At 38.9% G+C, this 24,024-nt stretch overlaps 1 protein-coding gene across 6 annotated transcripts in view; it reads right to left on the bottom strand.

Annotated features, from left to right (window-relative positions):
- Positions 1-24,024, bottom strand: part of aplp2 (amyloid beta (A4) precursor-like protein 2) — an 89,570-nt gene that overhangs the window by 36,016 nt on the left and 29,530 nt on the right. For all 6 annotated transcript variants that reach the window (XM_061680795.1, XM_061680796.1, XM_061680799.1 and 3 more), the window contains exons 2-3: positions 8,809-8,982; positions 6,330-6,459 (exon numbers count right to left, since the gene is read on the bottom strand). In XM_061680795.1, the coding sequence (XP_061536779.1) occupies positions 6,330-6,459; positions 8,809-8,982 (304 nt within the window). The remainder of the gene's footprint in view (positions 1-6,329; positions 6,460-8,808; positions 8,983-24,024) is intronic.

Genomic DNA, 24,024 nt, shown 5'->3' with positions numbered 1-24,024 from the left:
GAGCAAACCAGCAACCATCTAAACTGAGCAATCGGGGGAGAAGGGCCTTAATCAGGGAGGTGGCCAAGAACCCGATGGTCACTCTGTCAGAGCTCCAGCGGTTCTGTGTGGAGAGAGGAGAACCTTCCAGAAGGACAACCATCTCTGCAGCACTCCACTAATCAGGGCTGTATGGTAAAGTGGCCAGATGGAAGCCACTCCTTAGTAAAAGGCACATGGGAGCCGCCTGGAGTTTGCCAAAAGGCACCTAAAGCATTCTCAGACCCTGAGAAAGAAAATTCTCTGGTCTGATGAAACAAAATTTGAACTCTTCGCCGTGTGCACAGTATATTTGAATCCATAAGCTAATTTATTTTTAACCTTGTCGCGTGTCTTTTGACGGAGTACTGTAAATATCTGAATGCCAAAGAAGTTATTTAAAATAAATAAACATGTCGCCGTCGTGGAACAGACAACAAGTTGGAGACAGGCAACACGTAATGCCGGATCAGACTACAAGACAAATTAGTTATTTCATGATTGCACTGTCAGACTACTACAATAAAATCTTGTATTCCGGTAGCACCATATCCCGTTTTTTACGATCATTGGGCTTTATCCTGTCAACTCAAATACGACCGGATACACTTGTTACCGCAGCGACGACAACAAGAGTGGATTGCGCCAACTATATGAGGACAAAATGGGGAAAAATGTGTGTTGGTGGTCACCGGTGCTCAGGACAGGAGAGGACGTTTGTTTAAGGCTTGCTTGAGGTATGTTTACGTACTTTTAATACGATAAGGCTCACAAGCAGGCAATAAAATGTTATGTAGCCTAGCAAGCTAGCGGTAGCACGAACGGTTGGATGTAAACATGCCGCCGTTCTGTCGAATCATGCTCTAAAGTTTCGTTGTGGGTGAAGGAATTTAATTAAAAATAAATTAATTTAATTACAGTAAGTTAGCACCCATTATTTCTGTCATGTAATTTGGGTTTGACCTGACTGATTAGAATACACGATCTGACTAGAGCAGTGACTTTCAACCTTAATGGAACCTTTTCCTCCATCTTGTGATTGGCTCGGTGATCGATTATTGTTTTTGGTTTTTTAAACTCACTGATCGGTGATCGGCCCCGAAAATCCTGATCGTGTAAAGCCTACTAATTACAGCGGTGCCTTGAAATATGAGTTTATTTTGTTCTATGACCACAAAAATAACTTAAAACACTCGTATCTCAAATCATTTTACCCCATTGAAATGAGTGTAAATGCAATTAATCCTTTCCAGACCCCCCACCCCCGAGGTCTCAAAAAGCTTTTGTAATGTTTCGTTATAAGAATAATGGCACTATAATATTGGATTTCATTCAAAATACAGTAATTGCATAAATACATCAAATTTAAGTAACATTTTCCCCAGACTTTTCTTTTACAACAATTCAATGGACATTGTCCTCCGCTTTCAGATGTATGCGCCTTGGACACCTGGGAGCAGTATAATACACACAGAGATGGTCACAGCTCCTCAGTAAGCTGCAGTAAAATGTGTCTCTCTTCTCAGAGGATAAAAAAATATATGCCTGTGAGTATTGTCACATTGTCTGACTACATATGTTTCTCCACTGATTGTGTTCAAATATCTGTTGCTGAAAGGGTTATAACACTGCAACACTGATGCCATTTGTTAGCCTGTCCATGGTGCTTTATGTTGTTTGTTAGCATTAAGCTAAAACTTTATTAGGGCAAAGCTCTGTGGTTGTTTCAAACACACAACATGTAATTTTCTTTGTTTTATATTTAGTTTGACAATAAACTCCAACTTTGAGTGGCAAGAAACAGCTTTAATAGTCTTTTGAAGCGTTGTTCCCTATTGGCCAAACTTCAGTTTGTTGTGAAGTAAGTTGAATTGAATTCACTGCCACCATATAGGACTCAAATAGCATTTTTTTTTTTTTTTTTTTTTTTGCTCGAAAGTCAAATTAAAAATCTACCAAACGACGGCATGTATCTTGAAAAACTCAACTGCCTTTCAAGACACCACTGTGCATTTTGTGGACCCTGATGTTAAAACTTTGAGGAACCCAGCTTGAGAACTACTGCTTTAGTACTGTAACTCCTCTCTGGTTTGGATATTTATCTGTCAAGTGTAAACATTCGGCCCAAAATTGCCTTCATCCGTATTCTGGTCTCAGTCTCTCTCCAGTCGTGATTTTTACCATGCGAACAATCCCCCCCCAAAAAACTCTCACTCGCCCCCTGCCAAGAAGGCTCTTGAATTGTTGCCCATTTCACAGTCTGGCGCAAACGCTAATGGATTTTTTCAATCGCAGAAAGCCGGCCTGCGGCACGACTCAATCAGCAAAAAAGGCTTCTGGGCTGAGGAAGAGTGGTGGAAAGCTGGTGCAGCACAGACGGAGATGATTTGATGTTTTGTTTTCTTCTTTTTTGACACATCATAATTTTTTTTGTTTCAGATTCTTGACGGTTGCCAGGGTGGCATGTTGTCTCGTTACAAATTCCAAATTGCACAAAGGAACGAGGACAGTTATGTGACATTGTACAGTGCATTACCTTTCCACATTTTGTTATGTTACAGCCTTATTCGAAAACGAAATTAATTAATTTTGGAATAAGACTGTAACACTGACACCATAGAGAGCTCATATATCAGATTTTTACTTGGAAAACAGCCTTTTTCTCAAATGAATTCATAAAATTTTTGAATAAGGCTGTAAAACATATAATGTGGAGGAAGTGAAACTAATTGTTAATATAGCAATCAAAATGTAAGCAGGTACACTATATGAACAATCGAATGGGGACATCTAATCAATTACTAAATTCTTTCCATGAAGCCATCTTTTTTCCCTTTCACACTACCTGCATTTTGAGTATTTTCCGGGACTGTTTATAAGTGGAACTAACACAGAATTTCCATCTTGAAGCCACTTTCCATGATGCTGGGGTTAAAAAAAAAAGACTCTTTAAAAGAGTTAAAAGAGGGTTGGTAAGTTTATTCTGTCAATATGACTATTTTCTTTGAACAATTATTTTTATCTTGCAAAACTAAAACTTAATTCTCATAATATGATAAAACACACACACACACACACACTATATATATATATATAAAACGTAATATTTACAAACATTTCCCTCAAATTTATACTGTTTATCTCGTGAAAATATTACTCGATAAAAATAAACAATTAAGAACATTTACTCCATAAAAAGTGACTTTTCTGTTGTTAAATGTAGTCATTTTATCAGAAAAATATGTCTATTCTGATATTACAAATTTTTTCTCTAAAAAATATTTTGTAATATTACAATTTATGCTCTACAAATGTGATGTTAATATTAATACTTCATTGCTAATGTTTTTTTTAAAAAAAACTATTTTGTAAACTATATTATATTTGTTTTGTTAAAAATATGGCTGTTTTCTTTTACAGCCCCCCCCCCAAAATAAAGTTTTCTTATTGTATTATGACTTTTTGTGAAAAAAAAACTTTATTCTTCTAATGTTATGATTTTTTTCTCCAAAAACCTTTTTTTCCCCCAAATTTTTATCTTGAAAAAAAATAAGATTATTTCATAGGTCACACCAGATATGGTCACCCACTAACCACCTGCCTGCCAGGTGAATAATTTTTTTGCCTTTTTTAATTACAATGGCTCTGAGCTTTGCTTTGTATTTCACATTCATTGGCGGGCTGGATCAAATGTTTTGCGGGCTACATACTGTATGGCCCCCGGGCCGTAGGTTTCACACCACTACAATAGAATAATGGAGCAGGGCCGAGAGGGAGTATAATGCAGCAGACATGCTCTTGGTGACCCTGTGTGTCATCTTGAATTTATGGTCTCTGTCTGAGCCGGAGGGGGAAAAAAAAATCTGATTGTGTTTTATTGCTTAACAAGCCTTCGAAGCAATATCAAATAATAGCAGCAGTCCTGGAGGTATCCACCGTGACAGACGGAAGCAGTCTGCAGCTCCTGGCTAACGGTCATCTCTCTCAGTCCAAGTTTAATATTGTGCCAGAGATGGGGGGGGAAAAATAATGAAATAAAGCACAGCAAGGACACTTGAGACAAGCACTTACCAAGGCTTTTAAAGGTTTCAAGATGACTCTAAAAACACGATTTTATTGTTGTAAATTATATTTTTATTCTGAAAAAATGCTTTATTCTCGTAACAACTAGGGACTTCAGAATCAGAATCAGAATCATCTTTATTTGCCAAGTATTTGCCAACTTGCCGATACTCGTGCTGATACTTTACGTCTGAAATGTAATCCGATACTTTGACACCGATACTAAACCATTACCAGTCTGATATATACTTCTATATCCGTATTTGTACTTGTATATATCGACCAGGCTCTACGTTCGTCTTCATCTCTTATCTGTGTACAGTGGGTCCCCGCATATTTGTAGTTCGGCATCTGTGTATTCAACTATTTGAAGAATTAAAAAACATGGTAGGTTAATTGAACACTCTAAATTTCCCGTAGGTGTGAATGTGAGTGGGAATGGTTGTTTGTTTATATGTGCCCTGCGATTGGCTGCCAACCAGTTCAGGGTATACACGCCAGAGTACTAAGCCATAACTCTGCGTCCTAAGATGCAGATTGATCTTACTTTATATGCGTCCCTGCTCCTTTTTGTGCGTCTCAAATGCGGGAAGCATATCAAACAAGATCCCTGTAGTAGTATTTCAACTTTTTTCTTCAATTTTTAAATCTTTATTCTCGTAATTTGTACAACGTTTTACCTTGAAAAAAGTACAGCACCTCGATCTAATGGACTAATAGGCGCGGGTGATAGGGTTGGGCATCGAGAATCGAGAACCGATTGGAACTGGGACTAACGTTCCGGTTCTCCCAGAATCATTCAAATTTAAAAATTGTGGATCCCAGTTTCGATGCCGAAGAAGAAGTGGCAAAAAACAACGAAGAAGAACGCGCACGAAGACGTGCTTGTCCCCAATGGCGGCGAATAAAAGTGTGCCTTAACTTTGTTAAAATTAATGACCAGTCGCCTCAGTGCAACACTTGGAATAAGATTGTATTGTGCAAAGGAGGCTTTCACGATGTGTAGCGTCTGACACGCTCCGAGCCTCAGCCTACACCGTGCAGAGCTTCAGTGAAGTTAACTCTCAGTCAATTGGGTGAGTGAAACATTAAAATATGTCTATGCCAACATTGCGATAGCTAACAAGGTAAACGGTTGCTTGCACTTTTGCACTGATGGTTTTTAGCGTTTATTTTAGTCTTTAAACCAACGTAAGAGCCGATGACAGAAAAAAAAGCTTAACATTGAGCTAAAACTTCACCGTAGCTGCTTTACATCACAATGAATTGTGCCAAAATTCATAAACGTTGTCTCACAGTATCACATACAACTGTGCCTCATCGGTGGGTAAGGAAAGGAATCAACGTTTTATAGCATTTGGTTCCATCCATCCATCCATCCATCCATTTTCTGAGCCGCTTATCCTCACAAGGGTTATGGGAGTGCTGGAGCCCATCCCAGCTATCATCGGGCAGGAGGAGGGGTACACCCTGAACTGGTTGCCAGCCATTAAGTCAATTGGGTTAGTTCCACACACATTGGCTTATAGTTCATAGGTTTGATATTGATACTGGTTATAAAGAACCCAGAGTCAAATGTTCATTTTAGTCTATGCTGCGGGCTGCTAAGAAAATCGATGTTCATAATTTGGACATATTTTATTTAAACCATGCAAACCTTTTGGACCCAGCCCCCTAAAAGAATCTGAATCGAGAATTGTTTGGAACCGGAATTGAAATAAGGAACCGGAATCTGGACCAGAATCACTCAAATTCAAACAATGCCCAACCCTAGCGGGGAGTCGTCCACAGCAGATTGTCCATTACATGGAATCACTTTTTTTTTAATGACCATATGCACCCATATTACTGTACAGTGCAAAAAAAAAAATTTGTGGCCTAAAACACCCAGTACAATACAAAGAAAGGTATTGTAAATAAATGTAAAAGTCTTGAAAATGTTTGAGAAGTTTACATTTCATTATAATTTAAAATTGCGCAGAGCTCTATGCGACAATAGATAGATCTCCACGTCAATGCCACGTCAATTCATTTATGTTTTTAAAATTGTCAATGCATGGCCTGGAAATGTGCCACATTCAACATGGCCACCAAATGTCAATGCAATGCCTTTTATGGAATATCGCCACATTCACGGGAGGCACCTTTGTTGGTTGGATCGAGTCCAATTGTATATCTGTGACCCAGAAAAACATGTGTCAAAAGCAAGTGTCACAAGGACACCTTACAGTATATGAGCGAGCACTTACCGAGGCATTTGTAAGGCACCACGATGTGGGCGTGCCCGTTGCACACCTTCTTCTCTTTCTTGCACCAGTTATCAATGCGCAGAGGCTGGTTGGCCTCCACCACGTTGGTGATCTGGAGCTCAGGGTACATCTACAAAAAAACAGAGCGGTATTCAATGAGCAGAGAGAGAGGTGGGGGATACTGTCAGTGGAGTATCAAGGGGGATCTTTTAATTCCAGTGTCCTGCTCTTCGGATACAGGGACAGGAGAAAAAAAGTACCACATTTAAAAGTAAAAAGTTGTATATTTTCAAGATAAAAATTATTCATTTTATTTTTTTAAAAGTATTAATCTGCAAGAATAAAGTAATAACTTTCGTGATAAAATTCATTGATATTGGAGGAAAAGTCATGATGACAAAGTATTATCATCATCATAATATTCATCATAATATTATTAGTCATAATCTTAATAATAATCTTTTCGATAGTCATATTCTTATTAGAAAAGTATCTGAATTAGAATTTAAAAAGTGTCTGCTAAGTGCAATAAATGACATTATTTTGACATTTTTCAAAAAGAAAATATAACTACTTTAAAATATTTTAAATATTTTAAAATATTTAAAATAAAGACAGAAATGTAAAATAATGACTTTGTTCTAATCATATTTCAATAAGGTACTGTAAGGTACTGTATAAGGTACTGTATTTATTTTAAAAATTATTTATTTTAAAATGACACTTTTCCCCAAAAATGTTTTCTCATGAAAATATTCTAATAAATATTCTGACTTTTTTGTTTAAAATGTGAATTTTTCTTGTTAAACTGTGAAATATATATATATATTCTTCTCATAATAAGACATTTAATCTAAAAGGAAAACAATAATTTTAATTTTTTTAAATAATCAGACTTTAGTCTTATAATATTATTTTCTCATGAAAAAAAAATCTGACCGAAAATAATATTACTATTCTTGTAATAGTCTGACTTTTTATCATACAAAAGAGAGTATTTGGAAAAATATACTTATAACTTTTTCTTTGTAAAACAAAATTATTTTTATCAAAAAAAAAAAAAACCTGCCCTCATCAGTTTACTTTTTTTCTCAAAAACACATGGTTTCCCCTTCATTGGTTTTACTTGGGCGGCCCGCCGAAGTATATTAACAGCCACCCATGAAGATGAAACCAGAATTGCCCCCCTCCAAAAAAAACAACAACATTGAACCCTCGGATCCTTTGTATACAGAAAGACCCAATAGATGTTTTTTTCAAAGCAAAGAAAACAACTGCTCAGACAGAAATTGTAAATTTTGTAAATAGCTAACTGGAAATGATATTGTTGTTTATGTGCAATAAATAAGCGTAGTTCATAAACCTTTGTTTGACGAGAACATTTTGAATGCGCTTATCAAATACCACGGCGCTACCCTGCACCACCGCCAGTAAATTCTCAACCTCGGGGAAACACTGCAAGACATTATTTTTTTCTAAAAACAAGAGTTAATTCTTGTAAAATTATGACTTTTCACATAAATTAAGAAATTTTTTTTCAGTATAAAACTTTTGATCTGTCTTTATTCGTATCATGTTACAATCTAAGATGAAGTTTAGCTCGCAAAGTGTAGCATATAAGAACATGACACAAAAAGTACATATAATGAAATCATGATAAATGGTGATGATGATAATAATAATACTGTTGTATGAATGGCAACAGTTGGATAAAAAGGTTAATTGTACCTTCTGCTATCTAGTGGAAGAGCATTTAATTGTTTTGCCTGTCACGACATGATGCTGGCATAGATAGCGGAACATAGATAATTAAATGCAGTAAATATAAAACTGGATCATTTCCAGCGGCAAAGCAGATGATTAAAGGTGCCATATTTTACCATACCAACTTTTTCTAGTATTTGGGATTTAATATTGTCTCTATGGTAATTCAGTAAACGTGAAATATGAATTAAAGTCGCCCACGCATTGCGGAGCACCAGACGTTTTTCTGCCGAGAGGCCTGAAATCAGGTAATTCGAATTTATCAAGCTTATCTACGTCACTAGCGAAGATCTCCGCCTACCTCTCAGCTCCCGAGCCAGCGCTGTCAACAAAACAAACACGTGTGCTCTCACAAGTGGGTCTTCGGCATGGAGGCAACCAATCAGCATGGAGGCATCCAATCAGAGGAAAGCCAAATGGAAAGCCAAATATGGACAAAGCGGATACAAAACCTTTTCTGGACACTGGTATTACAAAACCAAGGTGTTGTTTTTTTTTTTTTTTTTAAATGTAATTTACACTTTTATACTAAGTCAATGTTAGAGAGTTTCTTTATGGAGGTGTAAAAAGCCTAAATATGGGAGGTTTAAATAGAATTTTGTAGATTTAAAAACAGATTTTTTTAAAATTTTTTTTTACATATGCTCCTCCATATTTTGCCTTGACTTGCGATATTTCCACTTGGTTAGTTTTTAGCTTTTGCAATGTGACTCACCTCCTGGCAGTAATGCCACACACCCTCCTTGGTGCCTACGCAGCTCTTGGTTCCCGACGGGTCGGGCTCCCAGCGGCCCGTCTGGATGTTGACGTGCATGTTGAGCTTGCCGCAGAACATGGCCACCTGCGGCTCTGCCACGGCAAACCCGGTGCCCGCGTTGGCTGCCAGCGCCTAGGGGATAAAAAAGGAGGCCAATTAACCAAATTGAAGGTTAAATGGGAGTCTATCAGAAGCACTGAAATCCAATTAAAACCTAGATTCTATATTTATTACACGATCTTGTATTAATTTATTCCCAGCAGTCTATTCTCTTCATTTGGTGGCGTTTCTCTTGGCTGCACTGCTTCCAGTACATGTGGAGGTCTGATTTTTTTGTCCAATTAGATTTCAACCTCTAGTCTAAGTGCTGTCATGTTCATCTAAGTTGCCCAGGTAATTTCAACGACAGTATCTTAACAATGGGACATTTTCTTCAACCAGTCACATTTCAAATTTGCCACATAGTAACGTCAGCATTAGAGTTGCAAATAATGATTATTTCAATAATCGATAAAAAAATCTTTTTCGATTAATCGATGAATTGGATTAAAATCATGCTCTAAAGTTTCGGTGTGGCTGAAGTAATTTAATTAAAAATAAACTAATTTAATTATAGTAAGTTAGCACCCATTATTTCTGTCATGTTGTAATGTTGGTTTGACCTGACTGATTAGAATACATGACCTGACTAGAGCAGTGATTTACAACCTTTATGGAGCCAAGGAACATATTTTACAATTGAAAAATCTCACGGCACACCAACAAACAAAAATGTCACAAAAAGTGGATACATTAATTACTGTATGTACTTCCTACCATCTAATAGAAGACCATTCATTTGTTCTGTCTGTCACTATGCCTCACTGGCATAAATAGAGGAACAAAGATACATTATTTATTGTGAATATATTTTTTTGAGCAATTAAGTACACAAGTATATACAGTAAATGAACAGGTCATTTAAATAGACACATTCCTCCATCATGTGATCGGATCGGTGATCGGTTATCATTTTTTTAAACTCGCTGATCGGTGATCGGCCCCAAAAATCCTGATCATGTAAAGCCTAATCTCCATAGGTGTCTGACTTATTCTGGGGAAGAATGTTGTTTGTATCTGTTTTGCAGCCACGACCACTCACATATCAGTCAGATTTGGGAATAAGATTATTCATGAGGGGAGGAGGGGCCCTTCGCATCTTAGTGGACGTTGGTTTCAGACGAAGGGGCATGGGAGGAAGACCTTGGCGTGGTGTGCGTTGGATTCCAACATTGACAATAGTCTTCATCCTGTCCGTCATATCTAGTAGAACATTTAGGCTAGATGAGCATTAGCATTGCGTTGGGCTTTGCTCTAATGGGGAGGGGAGGTGCGTGGGAGATTCCAAGTGTTGCCTCATCTCATTCCTCATTCGTTCCTCCAATTGTTTGGGTGACGCTGGTGACTCCATCTGCGCCTCATCTCTTATTCCTCCGATTGTTTAGGTGCCACTGGAGACTCTTTCTGCGCTTTTCGTCCTTCAGCCACATCAACAAATCCAATGTTTTCCTTTCGTGCAGCTGAATGACATACACAGTAAAAAATTTGGCAGCCAATAACTTAACCCCTTGTTTATTGAGACAGAAAGAGTCTGCCTTGTAAAGATGTTTGCACTCCAAAAAATGCAGAAATTGTCAATGAAGCTCACGGATCGCGCAGCACACACTTGTATGAGCCACTTATTTAATTGACTGAGCCTACTGAAACGTTCATCTCGAAATTGTACCATTGGGAATTTGCTTTTTTTTAATAAATATGACTGATGACTGAACAACAACCATCATTAATTTCTTTATGGTTATGTTTTGTTTAATGATAATGCTTTTCTGAAATGCTTGACCGTTTAATTTTAATCCCATTAAAATAAACTTAAATGTGTTTCGCCTGGTCCTTCATGTTTTCTTTAAAGAATCGTACCCATCTTACGAATTCTGACAGGGTAATCAAACATATGAGCACAACTGCGTCTTTTCTAATTTACTAAATAAAATTAGGGCTGTGTAATTTAAAAGCAAAAGGAAGTAAATTAAAAAAAGGATTACATGTTCAAATAAAGTGTTTAATTTAAGAATAATTCTTTGAAAAAAAACTAACAGAATACATATACTTCATGTTTTGATCATATGGGTAGAAGCAAAAAAAAAAATGCAGAAAAGCATTGTAAAAATGTTTTCCAGAATTTTGAGGTCAACTTTGTGGGTGCGTATTATACATGGGTGCGTATTATACACGAAAAATTACGGTACACTAAATGATTTTAAATCTGTATTGAACATTTTTTTGTTGTAAAAATAAGTAGCTGTTTAATTGTAATTAAATTAATTATAAACAACACAAATTAAGATATAAACGTGATTGTATTCTTAAAATAACAATATTTTACATATGCATTAACTGTTCATGACTTGGGGTTGTCATCCCTGCCTCCCTGCCGTGTGTGCTGATGACAAGTGCAGACCAGTGCAGAGCCACAACCAAGCAAGTGCTACATAATCAATAGCTGGCTGCCTGGCTGGCTGGAGCGTGTGATGAGCTTAAGAGCCAGCAAGCACACGAACACACTCACGCGGAGACACACACACGTCCTCATTTGCTCTCCAGAAGACATGACAGACAGGGACACAGAGAGAGAGAGAGAGAGAGAGAGAGAGAGAGAGAAAAGAGAGAGAGAGAGAAATAGAGAGAGAGAGAGCGAGAAAGAAAGAGAGAGAGAGAGAGAGAGAGAGAGAGAGAGAGAGAGACGCACACACAGCACATTTCAAGGTGCAGCCACGCAAATGAAGCCAGTTGGTGGTGCGTTTTGGGGGACTGGGACGAAACGGATGAATGGCATTTCCATTCATTTTAATGGCGAAATATGTTTGGATATACTGTATGAGGTTTTTCTACATGGTCATGGAACAAATTAAATTCGTATCTCAAGGCACCACTGTATTTGGTGTAAATGAAGCTCCTCAACACACCACAGCACCAAGATGTCACCTGACAGTGCCAAAGCAATACTATTACTTGGCCTGAGTTTTGGGGGAAAATACTGGAGGATAGGTTCACCCAAAAATCAGAGCATGTATATAGTATTCCAACTTATTCACCTTTCTGGTGTATTAATACCAGCAACATCTGAGCCTGAGGGCACGCCGACCTGTGACCCAGCCAGATCAATCCATCCACTTTCTTGAGTCTCGTTCCAATACTGACATTTTCATTTCAAGTTATTTCAAAGGGGAAAAAGTCAAGCAGTCAGGAGTTTTTGCATTATCGTCACGGTTGGTCCACATCATCCCAGGAGGATCTCCTCCATTTCAGGCGGCAAAATTAAGTTCAAAGCAGGGGAAAAAATGTGGAGGAAACTCTCAGAGGAAAACTAAATAAGCCTTACTTAAAAAAAAATTTTCTGTGACCGGACATATTAAGTCTCTCTGCAAATGTCACATACAGCTCAACGAATTACATCTTTGCTTCCATTGTTTTTCCTACCTGTAAATAATAAGAAATGCAATATGTCGACCAGTGATTCCAAACCAGCGTTAGCGAAACTATCCAATTTTACTTAATTGGTCAGAAAATGATAATTTATTTAGTATAAATGATGTATCTTTCTCCATCTATCTATGCTAGTGATGTATGGTGACAGGCAGAACAATTAAATGCTCTTCCACTAGATGGCAGAAGGTACATCCAACTTCCATCCATCCATCCATTGTCTGTACCGCTATATCCTCACAAGGGTCGCGGGCGTGCTGGAGCCTATCCCAGCTATCTTCAGGCGAGAGGCAGGGTACACCCTGAACTGGTCGCCAACCAATCGCAGTGCACATATAAACAAACAACCATTCGCGCACACATTCACACCTAAGGGCAATTTAGAGTCTTCAATCAACCTACCATGCATATTTATGGGCAAACCAGAGTGCCCGGAGAAAACCCATGCAGGCACGGGGAGAACATGCAAACTCCACACAGGCGGGGCCGGATTTGAACCCCGGTCCTCAGAACTGTGAGGTAGATGTGCTAAGCAGTTGGGTACCGTGCCGCCGAAGAAGGTACAATTGACCCGCTTATCCACCTCTCGCCATTCAAACAACCGAATAAAAGCTTTGTATCCAACCAAACAGGGTCACAGCTGAATGCGAAGTGAATATTGTTTGTTCTTACAGTATGTGTGTAATACATAGCTAAACATAATACCAGGTGTCCATTGACAGGTCAAAAAGGTTCAGTAGATGGCTTTTGGCACTTATTAACATCGTGGAACATGGAACAAAGACTCAAAGATTCAAAGGTCATGCTGAAGTAAAATTAACATATAAGCAGTAACACCGTGCGTTTCAATAGTATTGTTATTAAAAATGAACATTAGTAACCTGTTTACCACTAAAGCTAATCCAAAACAAGAGCTGAATGGTGAAATTTATATCATCACTACACCAATTTTTCACATTAAAACATTTTTACTTCAAGATATTCAGCTTTTTTTCCCCACATTCCCTAATGTCCCACTTTTCTCACATTTTCCATGAAAAAAAATTCCATTGAAATTGTGGAAATGGAATCTTGAGTCAAACCATTCCAACCTTAAACTGCTCAGCTCAGGACACCTTTGAAACATTCCCAAAATTCCCATTTTGTTCATAATTTTTTTCTACAGCAAAATCCCAAAATTAAGAGGCATTTTTCCCCTACTCCTTCCACACTTCTCAACACATTAAAAAATTCCAACTTCAAAATTTTCACTTCAATCAGACATCCTTGGAAGTATTTTAAACATTCCCTCAATTACCACATTTTTCAGTATTCCTCATTTACAATGCAGGCATTTTACAAATTTATCTGTTCTTCATTTACAATGCATGCATTTTACAATTTTGTTTATTAATGTTCTTGTAGTTGGCACTGGTATGCAACTGTACTGACATTCACACAGACATTCTTCCTTGACAAGATTGGAACAACACAGGTCACCTGCTACAAGAGCACCTGGGTTGAATCCAAATAAGCGAATCCAGTTTTGTGTTTGTGTGCTTGTGTGTGTGAGAGAGAGACAGCCAACAATACACACACACACACACACACACACACACACACACACACACACAATCACACACAAACATAGTACGAGGCCTGTAGGGATGCATGATGACTAAATCAAACACAGCAAACACCCATCCCAGGAGGAAGTAAACAGGAAGAAGAATGGACATTCAAAGTATCTGGACTATCTGCACTGTGTGTGAACTTTGCGAAATTTCGGGCCTGGCACCCTGTCTAATTTGGGCGCGCCTCCTGGCCTGTCTCAATTTTCCCAGAATGCTTAAAATTCCACGTGACTGCAAAGAAATGCCTGGTATGGTTTAATCCACCTAATCCTTCCCTGTGGTGACTAGACGCTGAAGAAGGATAGTCTGTTGTGAAACCGCACACACACACACGCACCCCCACAAACACACAAAGTTACTCACTCTCTCATACACAAACACACTCACTCACTAACACGCAGACTTACTCACTCACACATACATATATAGACACACTCACCAACCACACACGCTCACTCACACATATTACACATTCACTGACTCACTCACACTGGGCCTCATTTACTACCGTGCATACGCACAGTTTTGTGCTTAAATCGTGCGTACGCACATTCGACGCAGAAACCTGTGATTTAGCAATAAATTCATACTTGTTTTTGTTTGTACTCTGTGAACAAATTTAGAACATCCTCAGACCATGCGTACGTACAAATAATGCAGGATCAGCTATCAAAAATACATCAAATACACCTTTTACCCAAGATGCACAACATATTGAAACTAGTCTACAGTTTATAAAAACAATATCATCATCTTTGGCAATAATAACTCAAACCAGGAACTTGCTAATTGGTTGACTGTCCTAAATAATTAAAAGGACACTTTTAAGTGATTGTTCATCACTTTTACCCTCGTTCCGATCAAGCGCTTGCACAGTTGACGACTCGTATTACTTTGTTTTTCCAATGCTTCAGTATTCTTTTTAATCCCTACGATCATATGATTTATATATTTCCATTCATCCATCCATTTTCAACACCGCTTATCCTGGTTAGGGTCACGGGGTGCCGGAGCCTATCCCAGCTGACTTCGGGCGAAAGGCGGACTACAGCCTGAACTGGTCGCCAGTCAGTCGCAGGGCATGATTTATATATTTGTCTGTGATTTTCAATATACAAATGTAATGTAAAGTGATCAACTCACAGTACACACACACCGCTACTGGCGTGTTTGAATTGTGACGTACCCCAGTCGGCATACATGGCTCATACATTTCCTTTCGCTTCCAATGCTAATTTCATGAATTTTATCAATTACAAATGCCTCTTTGCTGTGCTATATTTTTTTCTTACTATGAATTTTAACAACATATGGAGTGTTTATTCACAGCTCTTAAATTGTCTTTGTAGGTTGTTTTGTGCCCCATTCTTTAATATCAGTTTGGAATTAATTAAAAATGACTAACATGATTATTGGGCTATACCAGGGGTCGGAACCCAAAATGTTGAAAGAGCCATATTCAAGCCAATAAATAAATAAATAAATAAATCTGTCTGGCACCGCAAAAAATTAAAAGCCTTATATAAGCCTTATAATAAAGACAACACATTCTGTAAGTGTCTATATTAGCCTACTATCCAAATGACATAATGAGCATTCATGATTAAATGTTTATTTTTCCTGCTACACATCCTGGAGAGAATGACGCACCACATGAACTACTCTGCTGTACGATGGTGTTTTAAGTTTAACTTCCATTATTGATGTGTTATGTTTCGTTGCATTGATGAAATTATAGAAATATAATAAAGAAAACAGATTTTTTTAAATGTCATTTTTATTTTGAGGATTCAAAAAAACAAAATGGAAGATGCCTCCTGTAATTTCAGACCTCCCATGGAAATAAAATGCAGTCCTCTTCAATCCTCAATAATACAAACAATCCTGTTCTCTTTTCCCCCTTATCTGGGCACCAGACAGAGTGTAATAAAACGCAATTATAAAAATAAAACCGCAGTCTTTTGAAAAGGTAAGTACTACGAAAATAAGCCAGTTTCATTTCGATTAATAAAATAAAATAATGCACAATCCTCTTCTCTTTCCCCCCTAATGGCAGCAACAGACACAAATTAATAGGCTACACTTGCACGAGTGTGATAAATCACAGCCTTCAATTAAAATGCAGCCTGCTAAAATCATAAAACAGCCGCCTTTTGAAAAGGTAAAGTATATAAAATTTAAATAATACAGTTTAAGTTCGATTTCTGTGCATTACCCTCTACTCTTGAGTGTTCTACAAATGTTAAAAATGCTAAGTAAGCCAGTGCAAAGTAAAAAGCAGCATCCTCTTCTCTTTTGATACGCACAATACAACGCAGCCATCCTCGGACCTGAGCAACAAAACACAATAATATCCCTATGTTTCATTCCAAATATATACTGAAAAATCAGAAACCACTTTATAAAAACAGACACTTCGTTGTTAAATATGTGCCTATGACAGAATTGTGTTCTTACCCGTTTAATGTGAATGTAATTCTGTTTTCGGACATCACCGGACAGCTTCTCAACATCAGGCATGTAAAATGTAACTTTAATCTTGACACATGACTGCAAGCTCTCATCTGTGAGGCGGTTGCGATATTTGGATTTAATGTAGTTCATGTTTGAGAATATCTGCTTGCACAGGTATGTTGATCCAAAGATGGATAATACATGCATAAATGCATATTTCTTCATGTTCCTATAACTGTCAGGAAAAGCATTCCATGTTTCAAACACAAGTTTCTCGGGTGTTGCGAGGCTTCCAGTTTTGCTCCATCCGTGGCTTTGGGCAAGCTGGGCTTTCTGGCGAGTGACATTTTCAAACTCGCCTGTCAGACATTTGAATTTGGACACCCATAAATCTTTGTCAGCTATATCGGCCATTTCCATTTCGAGGTCAGCTTGATTTACTCCTAGGAATGTGTTCAACAAGGACAGCTAGCATGCCTTCCCTGGAAATGTTTTTCCACATGACTATTTTTGTTATTTAACAACTTCTCATTACAAAGCAGACATGTAGGCAAACCTTCCGCATTGGCAATTAAAGCAAATGATTTGATACAAGAACTGTTGAATCCTCTGTTCTCCTCAGCTATCTTTCTCTTTTTCCCTTTGCGATCCATGGCCCATCACACACCCGCTGGTTTGTTTGCGACAGCCACCTGACACGCCGAGCTCAAAGAAGCGCGTGTCCCAGGCTATGACGCAAATCTTCTTTGACAGAAATGTTGAAATTTAATATTTATTCCACACATTTTTACAGCATTGGAAAACGTTAAGAATGTTTGTGTCATGTTTGTCCTCCTACAGAAACCACATTAAAACAAAAAATATATTTTTCTCCCCCATCTTTTTTCCATTCTCCTACATTTTTTAAAAAGCTCCAAGGAGCCAGTATGGCGGCGCTAAAGAGCCGCATGCGGCTCAAGAGTCGCGAGTTGCTGACCCCCGGGCTATACAGTATGTTGTCAGTTTCTGTGTTTAGCAAGCTTTCCGATTATACCGTTTTGAATATAGGATACTGATTGATTGATTGATTAATTAATTATTTAATTAAAGTTTTGGATCAGCCAACTGTTCTGAAAAAAAAAAACACATTGGGTGAGATGTGTCAAACGGACGTCATTTTATAGGGGAGTAGGGGCACGGTGAGGCTCACTGTCTGTCTGTCTTGCTATGTCTCTCTCTCTCTCTCTCTCTCTCTCTCTCTCTCTCTCTCAATCACTCACTCACTCACTCACTCAAGCACTCAAGCCACTCTGTTTCTGTGTGCTGAGATAAAATGTAGTGCAACAACTTGAGCTTTTATTGCACTTTTACTGTTTGTTGCCGTGAAGCTCCCTGCAGGATTATTAGACAATAATCACCAAAGTCTACACACTTTTTAATGGCCAATTTGTTTTGTTTTAAAAAGCCATAAAATTGAAACACACAACTTTGAAACACATATAAGCATCCATTTTCAACACCGCTTATCCTGGTTAGGCTCGTGGAACGCTGGAGCCTATCCCAGCTGTCTTCGGACGAAAGGCGGACTACACCCTGACCTGGTCGCCAGTCAGTCGCAGGGCACATATAGACACTGACAACCATTCACACCGTCACTGAGTGGGAACTGAACCCACGCTGCCTGCACCAAAGTCAGGCGAGTGTACCACTACACCATCAGTGACTACATATAAGCTATTGAAACCAATAAATGTTTTATCAGCAACTACTTTACGGTTCTGCTGACTCGACTGTAACATTAAACAAATCAATGTTTCAAATTTTAGATATGTTTATGTTAGCAGTAATAAATGATAATAATAATAAACAATTTGTTTAAGGCGCTGTCCTATGAAAAACATGTAACCCCAAATTTTGTAAGTTTAAGTAAACTGTTATCTGAAAAATTCCAAAATGTGCTGGAAACAAAGAAAAACAAAGTTACAAAATTTGTAATATTTTTAATGAAACGCAATACATAATATCAATCTGAATAAGAAAAGTATTTATCTGCAAATTTTGTGATTTTTGTTTTTATTTTAAACATTTAAACCACCCCCAAAATACGTTTGTTGTTTTTGGGGTTTGAAATAAATAAATCACAACCTTTTGCAGACACAGATTAGATTTTTTGAGGGGTAACTTTGGCACAACATTTCTAATTTGATTCCAAACAACCGTGACAAAATTGTTTCCCTTCCAATGATGTAAAAAGAATCAACAATGGCCCGTAAAATAATCTGAAACTGACAAATGTAATATTAAATTATAATTACAGAAAATTAACTCATGAAAACTACTTAGTTCTGATTTTGCGGTTCAACAGATGTTTTTTTTTTTTTTTTTTTGGGTGGGGGGGGGGGGGGGGGTCACTGAAAGTTTCGCAGTGCGTTTTGGATTATTATCGCCCCAAAATTCCCTCAATAGTCTTGATATTTCATTGTACCCTGCATGGATTCAAAACACTGTGCTGGAACTACTTTCTCTAAGTTTCAAGCTTTGTGACATTAAACAGCACATTTCCCACCTGCATGCCTTTATAGTCTTGAGATTTCATCGTACAAGGCACATATTGTATTTATGACACCTGCGCCAGATTTAACAAAGCGGCCCGAGAATATAACCGGGCTTCCTCCATGTTTCAAGTTTTCTGAAACTGGGCAGCACACTTTTTTCCAGAATGCCTTGACAGTCTTGAGATTTCATTGTACCCTACACAGATGCCAGCTGGGATATCAAGCAAATAAACAGAGGGCGAAAGGTAAAGTCGGTGTCAAGAGTGATTTGAGTCCCTCAAGAGTGCTCATGTTTGGGCTTAATAAGCTTAAGGTGAACGAGCGGATGTTGTAGACATGTTTGTGAATGTCGACACGTGTCATAGAGAAAAAGCTTCTAGGGTTGTTGTAAGTGGTGGAAGACTGGCAAGGTTTTTTTATTTATTTAATTAAGAAGGAACCTACAATAACTTTCATTAATATTCTCCACTGCCTAATATTCTTTTAAACTAATAGAAATACTAACCAGATTTCATGTTTTGTCATCCATGATTCCACTGCTTTTAATGATATTTTAGGTTTTTGCCATCGTATCGTTTCAGTATCGGGATCAAGATACTTTATGCAGGTATAGTATTAAAGTCATAAATTTGGTATCACAACTAGGGTGGCAACAGGGTGGAAAATTTCATGTAAATTTCCATGATATACTCCAAATTGTTTTCAAGGCAGAATTATGGAAATTTATAGGAATTCATGGAAGTGGGAATTGTGTGTAACTATCATATTTAAGCAAAATATATTTTTGTTGTCAGCAGGCATCAATGCAAAATAGCTTTCCTTGCCCACATGCTGTGGCATTACAGTGCCTTAATTTTTCTTTTTTTTCCTCTTTACAAGATGTATCTAATAATATTACAAAACAAAGAAATGTAAGTAAAACACATCACACTCACCAAAGATGTAATCTGTATTAATGTACGCAGACTGCTTCAGATGTGTTTTTGCTCGTTGAACAGGTTTTCTCTGACCAACCAGAGGGTGGAAAAATGCTGCCGAGAGGTGTAACAATTAATTGATCATTTGACAACTATCTTCGGACGAGAGGCGAGGTACACCATGAACTAGTCGACAGCCAATCGCAGGGTACATAAAAAACCTATGGGGCAATTCAGAGTTTTCAATTAACCTACCATGCATGTTTTTGGTATGTGGGAGGAAACCAGAGTGCCCGGAGAAAACCTACGCAGGCACGGGGAGAACATGCAAACTTCACACAGTTGAGGCCTGATTTGAACCCACGTTCTCAGAACTGTGAGGCAGATGTGCAGTCGGCCACCGTGCCGTCGCTCGCAATACAGATAAAATAAATTAATAAACCCCCCCCAAAAAAACATCAAGTGATCGCTCTTGTCTCGAAAAACTTAAATCAGGGTCCTTGTGACTCAAAGTACTTGCATGACACATGGTTGTTTTGTCAGGGTTATGCTAAAATATATTTTCATTAAATTTACTGTAACTAAGTTAATTAACATCTTCAATTTTGTTCATTCCTAATTTATCCCCATAACTTCTCCTGATTGCCATGGAAATGTTCCAACTTTGAAAATTCCCTGGAATTCTGCAACCCTAATCATGATTGCACTACAATAAAGTAATGAATCGTTGCGATGCAATGTCACAGAACGTGAAGGGAGAGACATTGAACTATGTTGGCGGGCGTTGGACAGATAGTGGCGCAGCCTTTTCAAAGTATCGTCAAATTCTGCAGTAGTTGTAAACAAGCCACCTTGAATACCGCAACACATACATGCGCGCGCACGCACACACACACACGAATCACGGACGGAGACTGTGAAACCGTGGGAAGGCCAAGACCTGAGACACAACACAAACATTACATGGACACCAGGACGGGGTGGAAGGATGCCATCCAACGACACCCACCCTCACGCATGGGACAAGCCCTTCCCCTGCGACAAAGGGTGAACAGTAAAAACGGAGTCATAAAAGGACAAAAAAGAGGTGTCATGCTCTGAATCCGAAGGGCAAAGCCTCACTGGAATGCAAATAAGCTTCTCCGTCCCACTGAAACGCTCTTTTGTCCTCACAGCCACTGGGAACTTTCCCTGCGACCACAACAAAAAAGTTGGGATGAGGCTTCGTCCCTAGCTACGCACAAATATTCCTGAGCCTAATATGCAAGCTCTAGATACACAAGAGCCTCAAAATACAGTAACTCCCCACCTATGTTGCGGTTCACCTAGAGCTGATTTTTCTGTTAAACATCACTTGTTTTTGTTGAAATACATTTATAATGCATTTAAAATGTGTGTTTTAATAAGTTTAAATGTGTTTAAAGCTTGTGGGAGGGATTTTCACATTTTCACTTACAAACTTAATTGAACGGGGATCACTGGACATTGGTGCCTTAAGGTACAAGTTTAATTTGTTCCATGACCGCGCTCTTAACTCTAAACACTAATTTATAAGGAAAATAGCACTCTATCATATTGTAATTTATATATTTACTGATAGTGGAACATAATTAAATATAAAGAATTAAACAGTTTGTGCACTATGATTAATTCATTGTGATACTTTCTGGAGTATACAACATGGCCACTGGGGGCAGTATAATATTGTCATGCAGACACAAACGAAGAACAATTTCATCCATCCATCCATTTTCTATACCGCTTATCCTCACTAGGGTCGTGGGCGTGCTGGAGCCTATCCCAGCTATCTTTGGGAGAGAGGCGGGGTACACCCTGAACTGGTCGACAGCCAATCACAGGGCACATATAAACAAACAACTATTCACACCGACGGGCAATTTGGAGTCTTCAATCAACCTACCATGCATGTTTTTGGGATGTGGGATGAAACCGGAGTAGTCCATAGGACATAAAAATAATATAGGCGGCACAATTGGCGTCTAGTAAGCATATTTGCCTCACAGTTCTGAGGACTCGGGTTCAGATCCAGCCCCGCCTGTGTGGAGTTTGCATGTTCTCCCCGTGCCTGCGTGGGTTTTCTCTGGGTACTCCGGTTTCCTCCCACATCCCAAAAACATGAGTGGTAGGTTGATTGAAGACTAAATTACCCGTAGGTGCGAATGTGAGTGCAAATGGTTGTTTGTTTCTATGTGCCCTGCTGGCGACCAGTTCAGGGTGTATCCTCGCCTCTCGCCCGAAGATAGCTGGGATAGGCTCCAGCACACCCGCGGCCCTCGTGAGGATAAGCGGTATAGAAAATGGATGGTGGATGGATTAAAAACAATAATATATATATATTGAACTTGAGAAGTAGGTTAGTTCAAACAAAAGGTGCTCTGTCCTGAAGTTGTTCAACACATCTAGATGTATAAAGATGATTCTGATATACCCTGTAATAAAAGCTGGAATTCTGAACTTTTGTCTAATATTCATCTTTTGATCTGAAACCCAAATGTCTTCAGTATACAAAAAACAAAACAAAAAAAAAAGGAATTGACCTTGTCATTCCAATACTTTTGCAGGGGACAGTATGTTTTAAATACACGTTTAGTTTGACAGTAAATTTGTACTGGGTCTGACAAGAAACAGCTTGAATCCTTCTGCCAATCTGCTGGTTGTTGTGAAGTGACTATGCTCACTGCTACCATACTGCGCTCAAGTCCAACATTTCTACTCACGTCAAGGTAAAAAAAAATTACAATTATTATTGCTCGTATTGCTGAAAACTCAGTAAGGCAGGTCACTTGATTCTCAAGGAAGAACTGTATTAAAATTGATTATTACAATCATTAAAAAGTAAAAAAATAAATAAATAAACACAATAGGCATATACTAACACTGCAACCAGAGGCGCGCAGATCGTCTGCTCATAAAGGACGCATACTGCAGAAAAATCAATCAGAACATTTGCTATCAGTACAGCAGTAAAAAGGACAGGACAGGAGCAGCATATCCATCCATCCATTTTCTGAGCCGCTTCTCCTCACTAGGGTCGCAGGCGTGCTGAAGCCTATCCCAGCTATCATCGGGCAGGAGGCGGGGTACACCCTGAACTGGTTGCCAGCCAATCGCAGGGCACATACAAACAAACAACCATTCGCACTCACATTCACACCTATGGGCAATTTAGAGTTGTCAATTAACCGACCACACGCTTTTGGGATGTGGGAGGAAACCGAAGTGCCCGGAGAAAATCCACGCAGGCACGGGGAGAACATGCAAACTCCACACAGGCGGGGCCGGGGATTGAACCCCAGTCCTCAGAACTTTGAGGCAGACGCTCTAACCAGTCGCCCACCGTGCCGCCTGGAGCAGAATATTCTGGACCAAATGAGAAAATCAGGCAGCCTGGCACAGTCAGCGTTTAATTTCTATTTTTCTTCCACTTAACTTGATTTAACACACCTGTGCTGAGTTAACGAAGCACGACACAGGGTGAAACTGACGCTAATTTGCCCTATAGTTGTTATACTTGTGTCTTTTCCCACATGGACCTTCCTGTTTTAAGAGTTCTTGTCAGTGCTGACAACGACAGTGCTCAGACTGCAGACTTCCAGCAAGGATTAGACTAAACCTCATTAATCAACAACAAGCATCTAGGTGCCACTTTAGCATACCTTAAGTAACACATTACAACAACCTGATCTGATGGTGGTGATCAGAATCAAAATCAGAATCATCTTTATTTATAACACCTCGACAGTGCAGGGACCTACGCGAGGATCCTGTTCGTGGACTTCAGCTCAGCGTTCAACACCATCATCCCTGAACTCCTTTAATCCAAGCTACTCCAGCTCAGCATCTCACCTGCCATCTGCCAGTGGATTTACAGCTTTCTGACGGGCAGGACACAGCAGGTCAGGCTGGGGGAGGCCACCTCATCCACACGCAGCATCAGCACTGGGGCGCCCCAAGGTTGTGTCCTCTCTCCGCTGCTCTTCTCTCTCTACACGAACGACTGCACCTCAGCGCACCTGACTGTCAAACTCCTGAAGTTTGCAGATGACACCACTGTCATCGGCCTCATCAAGGAAGATGACGAGTCTGCATATCGAGAGGAAGCGGAGCGGCTGG

Source organism: Phycodurus eques, chromosome 7, assembly GCF_024500275.1.
Source record: "Phycodurus eques isolate BA_2022a chromosome 7, UOR_Pequ_1.1, whole genome shotgun sequence".
NCBI classification, from domain to species: Eukaryota; Metazoa; Chordata; class Actinopteri; order Syngnathiformes; family Syngnathidae; genus Phycodurus; species Phycodurus eques.
Note: the sequence above shows the minus strand (reverse complement) of the source record. Positions and strands in the feature narration are given on the sequence as shown.